This window comes from Gambusia affinis, linkage group LG18 (genome assembly GCF_019740435.1).
Source record: "Gambusia affinis linkage group LG18, SWU_Gaff_1.0, whole genome shotgun sequence".
Classification (NCBI taxonomy): Eukaryota; Metazoa; Chordata; class Actinopteri; order Cyprinodontiformes; family Poeciliidae; genus Gambusia; species Gambusia affinis.
In genome coordinates, this window is record NC_057885.1 from 3,064,868 (window position 1) to 3,078,051 (window position 13,184).

At 39.8% G+C, this 13,184-nt stretch overlaps 2 protein-coding genes across 3 annotated transcripts; both read left to right on the forward strand.

Annotated features, from left to right (window-relative positions):
• The first annotated feature begins 165 nt into the window (after positions 1-165).
• Positions 166-4,578, forward strand: LOC122820440 (RNA-binding protein 4.1-like). 2 transcript variants are annotated; one of them, XM_044097861.1, is made up of 4 exons: positions 166-370; positions 2,655-3,083; positions 3,387-4,132; positions 4,283-4,578. In XM_044097861.1, exons 2-3 carry the CDS (start codon positions 2,672-2,674, stop codon positions 4,115-4,117), a joined length of 1,143 nt encoding a protein of 380 aa, XP_043953796.1. In that variant the 5' UTR covers positions 166-370; positions 2,655-2,671; the 3' UTR covers positions 4,118-4,132; positions 4,283-4,578. The 2 variants fall into 2 exon arrangements, with proteins under 2 accessions (XP_043953796.1, XP_043953797.1); XM_044097862.1 differs by having other exon boundaries at positions 355-501.
• Positions 4,579-5,880: 1,302 nt separating this feature from the next.
• Positions 5,881-11,299, forward strand: LOC122820441 (RNA-binding protein 4.1-like). Its single transcript, XM_044097863.1, has 3 exons — positions 5,881-6,070; positions 8,244-8,667; positions 9,145-11,299. Exons 2-3 carry the CDS (start codon positions 8,262-8,264, stop codon positions 9,996-9,998), a joined length of 1,260 nt encoding a protein of 419 aa, XP_043953798.1. The 5' UTR covers positions 5,881-6,070; positions 8,244-8,261; the 3' UTR covers positions 9,999-11,299.
• Positions 11,300-13,184: the final 1,885 nt, after the last annotated feature.

Sequence of the window (13,184 nt, forward strand, 5' to 3'; positions counted from 1 at the left end):
CAGTGGTGCTTTACTACCTGTACAGTAGTAAAGCACCATCCCTGTGCAAGGGATGAGAGAAAAAAACTGTTTAGAGAACTAAAATCAACTGCAGATTTCATTTTAAATCTGGAGTTTTTGACTACGTAGAGCTTAGCTTACAAGAAGATTGACTTGATGCCTGAAGACTACCCAACAAGAAGGGAACGCAGGGGTTCGGGGTGATGACACTGTATGTTGCGGTTCTGTTTCTGAAACAGAGGGTGGCGGTGATGGCGCCCAAAGCTTGATGGCAGCCATGGTTTTAAACTAAAGAAGAAGTCTGGACGAGCGCAGAAGCGCCATTTCGCTTTCCATTCATTTGTAAGAAGGCCTTCATCGCAATATATCGGTGAGTAGGACGTTTATACCTTATAACGTGAGGTAAACATGTTCGGCCAGAGAGTGGAGATGTACTGCTGTTATTGTAGCGCTGATACAGATGGTTGAGGGGAACCGAGCTGAAATACAACGGACCAACCAGTAAGTTAGTTAGCTATTAGCTCACTGATGTCACATGTTCTTGGTAACATAACTCATTAAATTATACTTCAATGAAATATTTTTTGTACTTAAACTACTTGTGCATTATTTGTAATTATTTGAGGAGTTGCATTGTTGCATTCGAATTGCTATTACTATAGTAGTAATGGTCTAAACGTTTAAGAAATGGTGTAACACATTGGCGTTAGCAATTAGCTTTGTGACGTGAGGTTGAGCTCATGTTTACATCTTCACAATGTTTAATATATTGTGTATTTTGTCTTAACAATTCATTACAAAACGAATTTATTTCACTTTTGATAAATCTGGGAGAGAGGTGCCTGGTTTTCAGTTTTACAGTAATATAATCGGGAGAATCCTTCGTAAAATATTTAAATTTTAAGGACAAGGTGGGGAGTTCTAAATTTATGGCAGCTCTTAAAAATAAGTTTCAACGTGTTCATCTTTGAAATTGAGACCCAATTATAACACCTGAAAGTAGATCAGGATCAGCATCTTGTAATTAAAATGTTCTTTCACCAAATTTCTTGCTACTTCCGGTACTGCCTTCAGGGTCAAGGAAAATAGACTTAAGGCATATTTCTTTATTGAATTTGGAGCCGAATGCTTCATAAATTAGCAAATCTCCTTGTCTGCCCACCCAGTGGACCAGATAATTTTTTTTAATCCAATCACAGTAACAGGGCTTCTGTGTTTGTAATTAAGATGTATGAAACCTGCTGCAACCAAGAGTTAAGCAGAGATTTAACCTTCTTCGATACTTTCTCTGGTTTTGAGACCTTTGAAAATAATCTCCCCTAAATACTTGAGGCTGTACAGGAATACCACCAATTTAAGGGTGGTCATGGAAGTACTTTATATTTTGGTGAAAATGGTGGCGCCTCTGGCCTTCTGTTGGAGTTCTTTAATCTTTATCTCTGTGCACCACCACCCAGGTTTGTTTACCAGTTTCAGGATCTGACCAAAACCCCTCAGTGTAAATTACCTTGACAAGTAATGAGAGTTGGTTATATATGAAAACAGGCTTTTAAAGCCAAACATTATCAAATGTTACAAGCCACCCATATACAAATGGAACATGTACAGAGTTACATTCACTGTCCAGTGCTGGGCCACACTTAGCTCACCTTAGGGATGTGACCAAGTGAGGCAAAGATTGAAGCAGGAGTTAAGCTTTTTATTCTTCACTGCAATCTGTACCTTCCTCAAAGGGTAGTCTAATCAGTTTCTGGCTTGTTTTGTATGGATGACTGCAGTCACACATAACTATGGTTATGTAGGCTGCAGCGTCTGCGTGTAAGCAGGTAAAAGAGATGGAGGAAAACACAAAATCCACACCATTTCAGAGTTTCTACTTTCACCTTACAGACATTTAGTTCAGCAGCATTTAACATTAGAGCCTGAGCAAGGCTGTCGATCATTGAGCTGTTTTTCTTAATCTGATAGTTAATATCCTCCAACTTTTTCTCTTGTATGTCAAATCTGGAACCAAGCAAATGTATTGTCGCCAATATTAGCTTGAGAGACAGTTCATCACTTGGTCTATCCCATTTCTTCTGTGGGAGCCCTTATCTGGTTGCTTCCTGAGTCTAGCTTCTTTTCTACGGAGTTTGGCAGTTCCATACTTTCCAATGTCAAGTGATTTTTTTTAGCAGATCTTTGGACTTCTTATCTTTGTTAGAACAGAAGTGTTGTTCTTCAAACATTTGCTCTCCTTTTCTTCATCACTTTTAGAATTAATTAAAATATCAGAGTATAACCCTGAATATTAGTGTGAGAAGTAAAAGCTTCACTTTTCAAGGACAGTAAGAATGTCTGCTCGGTCCACCATCTTGTCAAACCTGTCAGAAAGTTTGTTTCTCAATTATGCACATAATGCAATTTACCTCTAAAGCTGGAACTAAGCAGGGAGACTGACTTGTGATCTATAGCCAGGCAAATCTGTTAATTATTCTGTTCTATATTCATATTGTAATTTGTTACAATGTGAAATATGACTGGATGATCTCTGATGTTCAGTGATTTCCACCTTATTTCGGAACTTGAGTGAATAAGAAATATCAGCTTTTAAGTATGCTTAATGTTGAAATCTTTGTTCAGCATGAGATGACATATTGTTATTTCTCTTCTAGGAAATTCAACCGTCATCATGGTGAAAATCTTCATTGGCAACCTTGCATCGGAAACTACTGCCCAGGAGCTGCGAGAACTCTTTGAAAAGTATGGCAAAATCTCGGAATGTGATATTGTGAAAAACTTTGGCTTTGTTCACATGGACAACCTGTCAGAGGCAGAGGAGGCCATCAAAAACCTCCACCAGACTGACCTGAACGGCTGGCGCATGAATGTGGAGATGAGCAAAGGCAGACCCAAATTCAGCACTAAACTTCATGTCGGCAACCTCAGTGAAGAGGTCACAAGTGAAATTCTCCGGGCCAAGTTTGAGGAGTTTGGCAAGGTGGTCGAGTGTGACATTGTCAGAAACTATGCCTTTGTTCACATGGAGAAACTGGCGGATGCCATGGAGGCCATCGATAAGATGGATAACACAGCCTTCAAAGGTGAAATCTTTGGCAGGGAAAAGCTCCTTGTTTTTTCTCTCAGTTGATACCAATGTTGGATCCTTTGGTTGCATTACCTCATGGACTGCAGTTATTCTCCAATGGGTTTTGCTGAGTTTTCTGCAAGACCAGTTGAAAGTGTTATGGGGCAGTTCGCTGACAAAACATCACCATAAGCTGGCTCTAAAAATGATTCTCCTTCGCATTCATTGTTGGTCACATTCCTTTACCATGTTCTAGTCGGTAAGACTCCATTCGTGTCGATCCTCTCGGTCTCATGCGTTTGTTCTCTCTCCTTACAAGGCAAGCTGATCAACGTCCGACTGTCCACCAGTCGGCTTCGCCCGGCCCCGGGAATGGGAGATCATACCGGCTGCTTTGTCTGCGGGAAACACGGTCATTGGTCGAAAGACTGTCAAGTCGGTCGGGACGATAGCTACGGCGATGGCACAAGATTTCGCAGCGTCCGGGAGCCCTCATATGCCATGGCCGCACCGCCACCAGCTGATTACTCTATGTATAATCGAGCTAGTTATGCTGGCGGGTTGCCGCCGCCGCCGCCTCCTCCTCCCCCGCCGCCCCCTCCCCCTAATCGTGGCTATGCCGCTCAGCTGGGGGATTGGTATGCGAGCCGAGCTGCAGGCGCATATGCAGACAGGTCATATGTCTATGATCGTAGCCGTCTCTACAGCAGTGCTGATTACTATGAGAAGTACAGAGCTCGGCCTTATGGCTCAAGCTATTTCGAAGAGCGTCGTTTGCCCTATCTCCCACCTCCGCTCCCTCCACCTCCCCCTTCTTCTCTTCCCAAGGTCTCACCCAGTGTGGATCCATATGACCGCCAGCCGGTGCCTCCAGCTTCATCAGTCCCTGCATACTACACACCGGAACACAACCCAATCAGACGAGTACCGGTTGTGTCAGCGGGCTACAACTACGAACGAAAGCGGTTGTCTCCAGCTCCTGCTACCACAAGCTCCTACTCTGTTTCACAGCCAAAAGAACATTATGCACAGCGATACGCGCCTTACTAAAGCTTTGGTACCAAGGTATTGGCTTAAATAACTCCCAATTTTCTTGTAACATATCTTTTAATTAAGCACTTCAATCTTAGAATTAATGTTTGTTCATTATCCAGCCTTTTCAAAGAGTACTTGACAAGACTTGTTTGTAAAAGGAAATGCTTTACTCTCTTCCAGGTCAGAACATCAGGACTTTTTTCACTCTCTCCTCAACTTCTACAGTCCCATCACTGTATGTAGCATCCAGATATGAACATAGAAGATATCTGGTTTAGAAATGGGATGCCAGCTACCTGCAGAAAACAGTCCATTGTTCACATTCACAAAAGGATGATGGACAAAATGCAGTTTGACAAGTTTTCAGCTATTTTTCTTTTTAGTTATAATCTTTGTTTTGTTCATTCATACGGCAGATTGTTAAAATCTGAAAATGTTTTTGCTTCGAATTTGTCATATAAAAATGTGCTGAATCAGTGTTTTCTGTTTTTTTTGTCATGAGAATTTACAATATTTCACTGGTTGCCGGTAATGCAAGCCATATTGTTTCTGTTGTTGGCTTGTTCTTAATCGATGACTTGAGTGGGGGTTTTTTTATGTAAGGAGAAACATTTGTTGATGATATTCATTGACTTATGATCAGTTTGGCTTACTTGCATCCAAAACAAGAAATTACTTTCTCTGTGCACAAATTGGAGAACTGCTTAGGAGAAATGAAAACGGCTTTGCTGACACAAGACAACGAAAAATATCAATGACTTGATTATGAGGTCAGATTATAATAAGCTTTTCACAGTTGAAGTGTTTTTAATTTGGACTCAGTTTAAATAAAGGTGGTGGTGGTGCCAAAAGAACAGATGACAGCAGCCATCATTTCATCACCCACCTGTGTAATGAAATGGCTTTTCTCCCCTCTGAACCATTTGCTTACAATAGAAAATCTGTTATGTGCTAATTTGTAGCATTTGAATACATTTTTTTCAAGGTGTATTTTGCAAGACTAAGATTGCTTTCCTTCCCTTTGTGTGCCTTTGTTTTCTTTAAAGATAGGTGTGAAGTATTTTATGTTAGCCAAAAAGGTAACAACAGGCATTTTTAAAAAAAGAAAAGTGAGTTATTTAGGTGTTTTAGCTCTGCTCGCCGAAAAAAAGACTGAAATCCCAGTTTGACATGACTCGTAAGGACATTATGGAAGGATTTATGGGGACTTGTGTATGTTCGTAGGTTGGTGGTGAGATGGATTAGAAGTTTGTTGCACCCACAAACATCTAGGTTTTAGCAAAGTTTTGAAAATCAAATCTAACATTTACTGCTTACTGCATTTTGCACCATCAAGACAGCAAGAGGATTAAATCAAACGTGAAAATATTTTCTACTTTTTATCTGAAGTAGCTGTAGATTTGGTCAAACCTACAAACAGCCCCATTATTTTTAAAAACTTTAACTCAAAACTAAACAGGCCTTTTAGTTTATCACAAAACTAAAAAGGTTATTAAGAGGTGGAGCTTTCATGATGATTAATCTTGGCTAGGTCAAACATTTGATGTGCAAACTCTTCTATTCCCTGTCCCAACACCGGAAAGCTATGCATTCCGTAATGTCAGACGTTTATTTTGAAGAAAGGGTGTGATAATGCAAAGAAGCGCGGAAAAATATTGATATATATTTTTGCCATAATGGTATTCAGAGGGCTGCGACAGACTGGCGACCTGTCCACGGTGTACCCCGCCTCTCGCCCGGAGCGTGAGCTGGAGAGGCACCAGCACCCCTCCCGACCCCACTAGGGCCAAGAGCGTTGGAAAATGGATGGATGGATGGTATTCGGAGGGTAGTAAATTTGGGAAGAAAAAGGAACACCTCCACTTCCCCGGAAGTATACGTCTTTCCGGTTCCGTGTGACGTCAGGCGGTCAATGCTGCAGTCGCCATTTCATCTCTGAAAACGTACAACACAGGCCGCAGTCTACAGGTATGAATCCGTATACAACTTAAAGCGCGCTATCTAAAACTTATTTTGTAAACGAGCCAACTGCATTGCGTGTTTTAGCACTGTTTTGAACGCACGATTCCTTTTAGAAGTGGATGGACCGCCGACGTTAGCTTTTATGCTAACGTCTTACAATAAACGGCTACTAGGCCTGCTATAAAGCTTCATCATGACTTCGAAATGTACACGCTGAAAAATATACATTGTTCATTTGTCCCACTGTCTGCGTCTGCTTAACATGGAGTGGTGTCTACCGTTCTGTGTTGATGTTCTGATAAGCTAATTGTAAGGCCGACGTTGTTTTGGTCAGCTCTGTTAGCCAATTATTAGCTGCAAATCTGCACTGAAAGGAGGCAGGGCAGTGATTACTCTGCGTGTGTATCAAAGATAAGAGTGTAACTGTTTTACATGAATGGTTTATTCCGCTCAACAAAATATTGGTAAGCAGCATTTCTGTCTACGTAGACATCATTTGGTGATTCATTGTAAAATAAATAATTTTGTTTGAGGGGAAAAAAACCCCTAAATTATACGAGTATGAAAATTAAGGCTCAGGTGTTGGAGGGAGTACCGACTTTCAAACCGGTTTATATGGTTAGATTAGCACATTTTACTCCAATACAAGTATAAAGTGATCGCCCGAGATTATTCTTATAAAAGTTAAAAGTATTTAGTTAAAATGCTACTTAAGCAAAGAGTAACGGTTTAAATCATGTAACATTTAACTGATTTATTGAGGAAAAAAATATAAAGTTATGTGCAAATTCTGGTGTCTTAAAGACTAAAATAAAAGTTAATACAACAAATAACAAAAATGCAAATGGAATTTGGTCGGAGTAAACTTTCCGAAGTCAATATTTTTCATATAAAATGAATACAGTAGAATTTTTCCCCCTCTGCACAAAATGTAGTGTTTACTGTGTCTTTGTGGTACAAAAGGCCCAGCTTACAAAATAGAAAATTTAAATAAAGCTGTTAATGAGCAAGATGTCTCAATGTAACATAAGCTAAAGATGTGTGACTGTTTCTCATGCATATTTGGTTAAAACAACTCTTTATTCAGTGATGATACGCTGAGGCTGGAGTATTAAACATTTTACTCAAGTAACTGTAGGATATTTCACATTACTCAAGCAAAAGTTTAATACAAGCAGAGATGTTATTTAAAATAAGTTAAACTGTGTGATATTCATGCAGTTTTGTTCATTCTAAACAACATTCCAGTTGATACTGCACATCTGTTTTTCTGCACATTTATTTTCCACATATTGCTAATAGTTGTTTGTCATACATATTATGTACATTTAAAAAAAAACAAAATGATTTTACATGGTTGCACGTCCCTTGAATCAAAGTACACTGTAATATCGGCACAGTATTTTGTAACCTTGTACAGTAATTTTTTCTTAATCTTGTGTTATATATATGTGTGTGTGTGTGTGTGTGTGTGTGTTTTATCACTCTGATTTTTGTGGGTACCTACATACCTTGGTGCTGCTGTTACACCTGGATTTCCCCACTGTAAAACAATGAAGGATATTTTATTCTATTTCCATTCTAAAAGTAAAACATACAGCGCATAAAACAATTAAAAGTACTTTTTTCTTCTCTCCTAAAAGCTGATCAACTAAACTGAGTAAAGTAGTTACTACCTATCTCTGCTGGCATACAGCCACTTGAAAATATGATCAAATAGACTAATAGGCAGTTAGTGCAGTTGTTTATTCACCCTTTATTTTAAATAAAGGCATTTTCTAACGTTTTGTTTACTTTCTGTGTCTCAACATTCTAATTATAAAGCAATACAATAACCCAGTAACGGAAAACATCAATGGCAGTTTGATGTTCCTTTTTTTGAACGTCAGAAATTTTAACCTGACTACAAATGTAGTAGTCCTGTACAACACCTGTTACCTGAGATGTTGTAGTGTTATCTAACATGTAACATTTATAGGAACTTTGATTTGTAACCAGAAGGATGAATTTTTGTGTTCCAAGTTGAATTTATATGTATTGAACCTTCATTATGGTTTTTGGTCGTGATCATTTTAGTGAAACCTTTGAGCCCTTGGAAATGCTCTCCGAATAAGAAAACCTTGATTGTGGATTAATGTTGTTTTTTTTTTTTTGTTTTTTTTTTCTATTTGTTTCCTAGTGACAGACAGGATCCAAGATGGTGAAAATCTTCATCGGCAACTTGTCGTCTGACACTACATCAGATGAACTACGCTCTCTGTTCTCCCAGTATGGCAAGATTTCAGAATGTTCTATTGTGAAAAACTTCGGCTTTGTGCACATGGATGACAAATCGGAGGCAGAGGAAGCTATACGCAACCTGCACCAGTACGAGCTTAATGGCCAGCCGCTAAATGTAGAAATGAGCCGAGGGAAGGCAAGAGGATCCACCAAGCTCCATGTCGGCAACATCGCATGTACCAATCAAGAGTTAAGGGCCAAGTTTGAAGAGTTTGGCTCTGTGGTGGAGTGCGACATTGTTAAAAACTATGCTTTTGTTCACATGGAGCGAGTGGAGGATGCCATGGAGGCTATTAATAAGTTGGACAACACAGCTTTTAAAGGTGAACTTTTGGGCTGGGCTTGATGGGGACTTTATATTAATGATCTAACATCAGGAATATTATGTTGTTAGGTTTCAGGTAAGTTCCAGATGCAGCTCAGGTGAGTATGCAGAGGAAAGGCAGCATTATTTTAAAGCTGTTATCCGTAATGTCACTAGTAGTTTGTTGGAGGGTTTTCTGCAATGCTGACTTTAAGCTAAGATTTGACTTAATGCCCATTTTGTCTCCCTACCAAAATGTAGCCACTTTAGGCTAGGTATTTGTCAAAATGACATTTGAATTTGTTCCTTGTCTACTAGCCAGGGAGATTAAAAATAAAGCGTTCAAATTTACGGATTACAGCTTTAACAATGGTGTGTTTTAAAACTACTTTTTGAGCTGTACCACCATGCTGTTGTACATGTGAAGCAGGAAATGTCTTGTATTTAAATCTATCATTTGCAGCAACAAGTCCTTATTGAGTGTTCTCTTTTTAAGGAAAACTGATGAGCGTGAAGCTATCAACTAGCCGCCTGCGTACTGCGCCGGGAATGGGAGAACGATCGGGTTGTTATCGTTGCGGGCAGGAAGGCCACTGGTCCAAAGAATGCCCTCTAGACCAAAATGGCTACCAGAGAAATGGCTCAGAGCCAAACTCTGAGGGATTCGATTCCTCGAGATTCGGCGGGCGTGGTCGCAACAGGGCTTTTCCAGACTTCAGTGCAGCTCCAGATTATGACGGCAGCTACGGTCCTGCTTTTTCCCGGGTTTCCGCTCAAAGCAACAGCATGGCGGGTTACAGAGGAGGTACGGGCTATGAGAACGCAGTGCGGTATGGGCCACCTCAAGCTTACGGCATAAGCGCTGTCGCTGATAATACCGTGGCTCGGATGTACGGCAGCGAGTCGGCATACAGGAGCAACGCCTCGGTCTATGGCGCGGTACCAGCCTATTCGGTGCGACGGTCGCCCTACGACGAAAGGGATCCGTACGGGGTCGTGGACTACTACGAGAAGTACAGGGCCAGTTCTTACGGAGGCACTTATTATGACGACCGGCGTGTTGTCCCTGTGCCTGGTCCAACAACGCCAGCCTCCACAGCTGTGAGGGAACGGGTTCCCCCCACTAGCATTGATCCATACGTGTGTCCTCCCCTCCCTCCTCCTCCTCCAGCAGCCCCGGTGTCTACATACTACGCACGTGACCGGAGTCCGATACGGAGAGTCGCCGGCGACGCGGCTGGATACGCATTTGAGCGATCGCGGCTTTCCCCGGTGCCCGTGACTCCCAGAAGTGGTACCTACGAGCATTTGCGGGATCCTGTTGCTGAACGGGCACGATATACTTACTAAGCTTTGTGTGGTTTAGCCGAGTGGGAGCAGATAAACGATCAAGCAAGCAGAATAGCCTAAGTGCCACTGGAATCACTGAGAATTTCAATTGATGGTTGGAATCAGGATGCATTGTGTTGTGTATGACGTGTGGGTGGGGAGCCTAGACGGTGGGCACAGAGATTTAGCCAGTCAGTAGATCTCTGTTCAGTGGAGTGTATGGAATATTCTGCTTTGTTCCCGTTTTAGGTTATGTTGCAGTGCAGTAAAATAACTTCCTTTCATTTTTGTACTGACCTGTTGTATTTGTACAGTTCTACAATGATTAAGCCAGTGTATAAAAGCAGGTTTTTAGTTCCATTCATGTGACTTGTCCTTGTACAAGTTTAGCATATATTATCATATGCCACAAATACAGTAGTGCATGGTGAATATGTAAAGGTCAAACTTTTTGACGTTCCCATTGTGTTTTGTCCGTGATAGTGTATTGTGATAGTCAAGTTCACATTGTTACTACGTATATTTTTAACAACTGCAGATGTAGTTTAAGTACAGAGTGCATCCAGCCTAGTAGTGCAAAATCAGACGAGTGCAGAGATTAAATTAGTTTTTTGTTGAGGGTTGGGGTTTAGTTTGAAAAAAAAATCTTGCATTTGATTTGAGGGCTCTTTGATATGAAGTTATTTTTTTAAATATTAATTTCATTGACCGTGACGAAGCTTTAGGTCTTCATGTTGTAATGTAACCTAGTCTCAAAGCAAAATCATGTTTGCAAGCACAAAATCTACTGGGTAATTTTCACAGCTGGGAAAACTTTTTATTTTTGTTTTTACCAGTTTTTAAGGAGCTCAGTGCTGCCATCAGACTGTCAGTTGGTGGCCTTTGGTCAAGCAGAGAACCTGAGCTAGTCTCCTCTCAAACTAACCACACTCGGCATCTTATTTTGGGCTTTGCTATTTCCTTGTTTTCTTTGTAGCTGTACCTTATTTCAGAAAATGCATTAGAGTCCAGCGCCGATGTTAATACTGCAAGTAGGAAGTTAGTGTTTCTGAAACCACTTAGCTTGACTGAAAAACACTTCTGTAGAGAAATAGCTTTGTTTGTGGGTTTCTGGGTCACTGATCTCGGCCATTCCAACACGTTATTTTCAAAGCTGTGATGTGTAGCACTAAAAAGTAACATCTTGAAGCATTGTGCATGAACAAGAAAGTCCATGTTTGTTTTTGTGAGACCAGGCTGTGTTATGTTCTAATGGTGTGACTTTAGTTATCTTATTCTCTCCTGTTTCCTTTTGATTTAAATAAATTCTTTATAGTGCAAAAGTGTGTTGAGTTTTACTTTTATATTAAATGAACGTTCAACCAGGTTCTCAATAACATATTAAATTAAGTTGAATTCAAATAAAATTCAGCAACTCAATGAAGAGTTAATTTTGTCTAAAGAAATGTGAGACACATATTGACTTTACAATGTGTTGAATAAATTAAACAAGATGTTTTACGGTGTCAGATTCAACACCACCAGTAAGTCCTGGCTGTCACATCCACCCAGTAAAAATCAGGCACAGCAGATTAAATCCAAGATTAACAGTGCTGTGGAAAAAGTTTGTACCCCCTTACAAGTGTTTCATTTTGTTGCACTTAAGTCTTTCCAACTTCTGACTGTATGATAGAAGAAGACTACTAACTCTAAGACAGACTATTGCAAAACAAGTTTAGTCAGCCGTCCAAAACCTAGAGCAGGTACGAACAAGAAGATTTTGAAAAGATGTCAAAGTGGTAAGAGGGAAAAATCTGGAAATGGTATGCTTGGGGAAAAAAGGAATTATACAAGCAACGATAGGGGAAATCTAATAGGAACAAACATGACTTAGAAGATGAGGTGTTATGAAATCAGCTTATGAAAATTAAAATTTATTTAAGAAAAGACAGCTTTCTCCCTTTACTAACAGCTAAAGGGAGAAAATCACTATAGATGAAGTCAAGCTGTTTCAGTGACCACAAGATGTCAGTCAGGCTGTATCAGGTCTAAGTGTGGGTGGAGAATTGTGTTTAATACTCTCCAAAAAGCTAATATTGGTTAATTGGTCTCTCTAAATTCTCCCTAGGTGTGAGTGTGTGTGTGTGCATGGTTGGTTGTCCTGTCTGTCTCTGTGTTGCCCTGCGACCTGTCTAGAGTGAACCCCGCCCCTCGCCCAGAACGTTAGCTGGAGATAGGCACCAGCAACCTCCCGAGCTCACTAGGGACAAGGGTGTTAGAAAATGGATGGATGGTAGAAGCTGGATAAACCAAAAACAATGATATTACCAGTTTGCAGTTACTGCAAGGTCATATGATAAAGGGCAAGGAGTTTGGAGTAAAAACTTGGAATGATAGCTTTAATTAGGAACAAATAAATCTGTTACTGCATATAGATTTTGCATTTCACTTAATTGTGAATTATTAGAATAATTTTTTCTTCTTTCTGTTTTTCTGTTAGGATTTTAAATACACCACAAAGTAGGCCTAGTCCACACGTAGCCAGTTATCTGGGGAAAAATACATTTCTATATGTTTATATATATATATATATATATATATATATATATATATATATATATATATATATATATATATATATATATAAATAAATAAAAGCCCTATGAGCCACTGACGTAAGTGTTTCAGTGACGTGACAGGGACCAAACCTGCCAGTCCCTGACAACACACAGTGTAGCTCATGCATGAAGTAATCAGCTCTGTTAGGTCACCTCCTTGACTGGCTGAAAGCACATTGACAATGTAGATCTGTGGTAGGACAACATCACCTCGTGCCTTTCAAAACTATTCCTAACGCGTTAACACCTTCACCTTTTATTATGTTACAGTCCCAAACTCTACTGTATTATACTGGAACTTTGTGCAAACTAAAAGTACTGAATAATTTAAGTCGAAGGAACATTCTTCCACTTAAATTATGGTGATGAAAACATGACATCTAAAATTTGAATATTACATCAGACCATAAAAAAATATTTTTTTATAATGTCACAAATGTGGGCTTAATGAAACATATATCAATTACCTGTTTAAGGACTATTTTCATAAGGTTCTTTCAGTCCTCTAACTTATTGAATATGACTCTATCTACATATTTTTCTGATACTCCTAAATAAAACCCAGTAGAGCCAACTCTACTTTAGAAATCTGTGTAATTTAGTCTCAACA

What these genes read in the sequence shown, in the direction of transcription:
- LOC122820440 (XM_044097861.1), top strand. Translation starts at nt 2,672, where the DNA reads ATGGTGAAAATCTTCATTGGCAACCTTGCATCGGAAACTACTGCCCAG. An exon ending in GGATAACACAGCCTTCAAAG is followed by an intron (nt 3,084 to 3,386) that starts GTGAAATCTTTG and finishes TCTCCTTACAAG; the next exon opens with GCAAGCTGATCAACGTCCGA.
- LOC122820441 (XM_044097863.1), top strand. Translation starts at nt 8,262, where the DNA reads ATGGTGAAAATCTTCATCGGCAACTTGTCGTCTGACACTACATCAGAT. An exon ending in GGACAACACAGCTTTTAAAG is followed by an intron (nt 8,668 to 9,144) that starts GTGAACTTTTGG and finishes TCTCTTTTTAAG; the next exon opens with GAAAACTGATGAGCGTGAAG.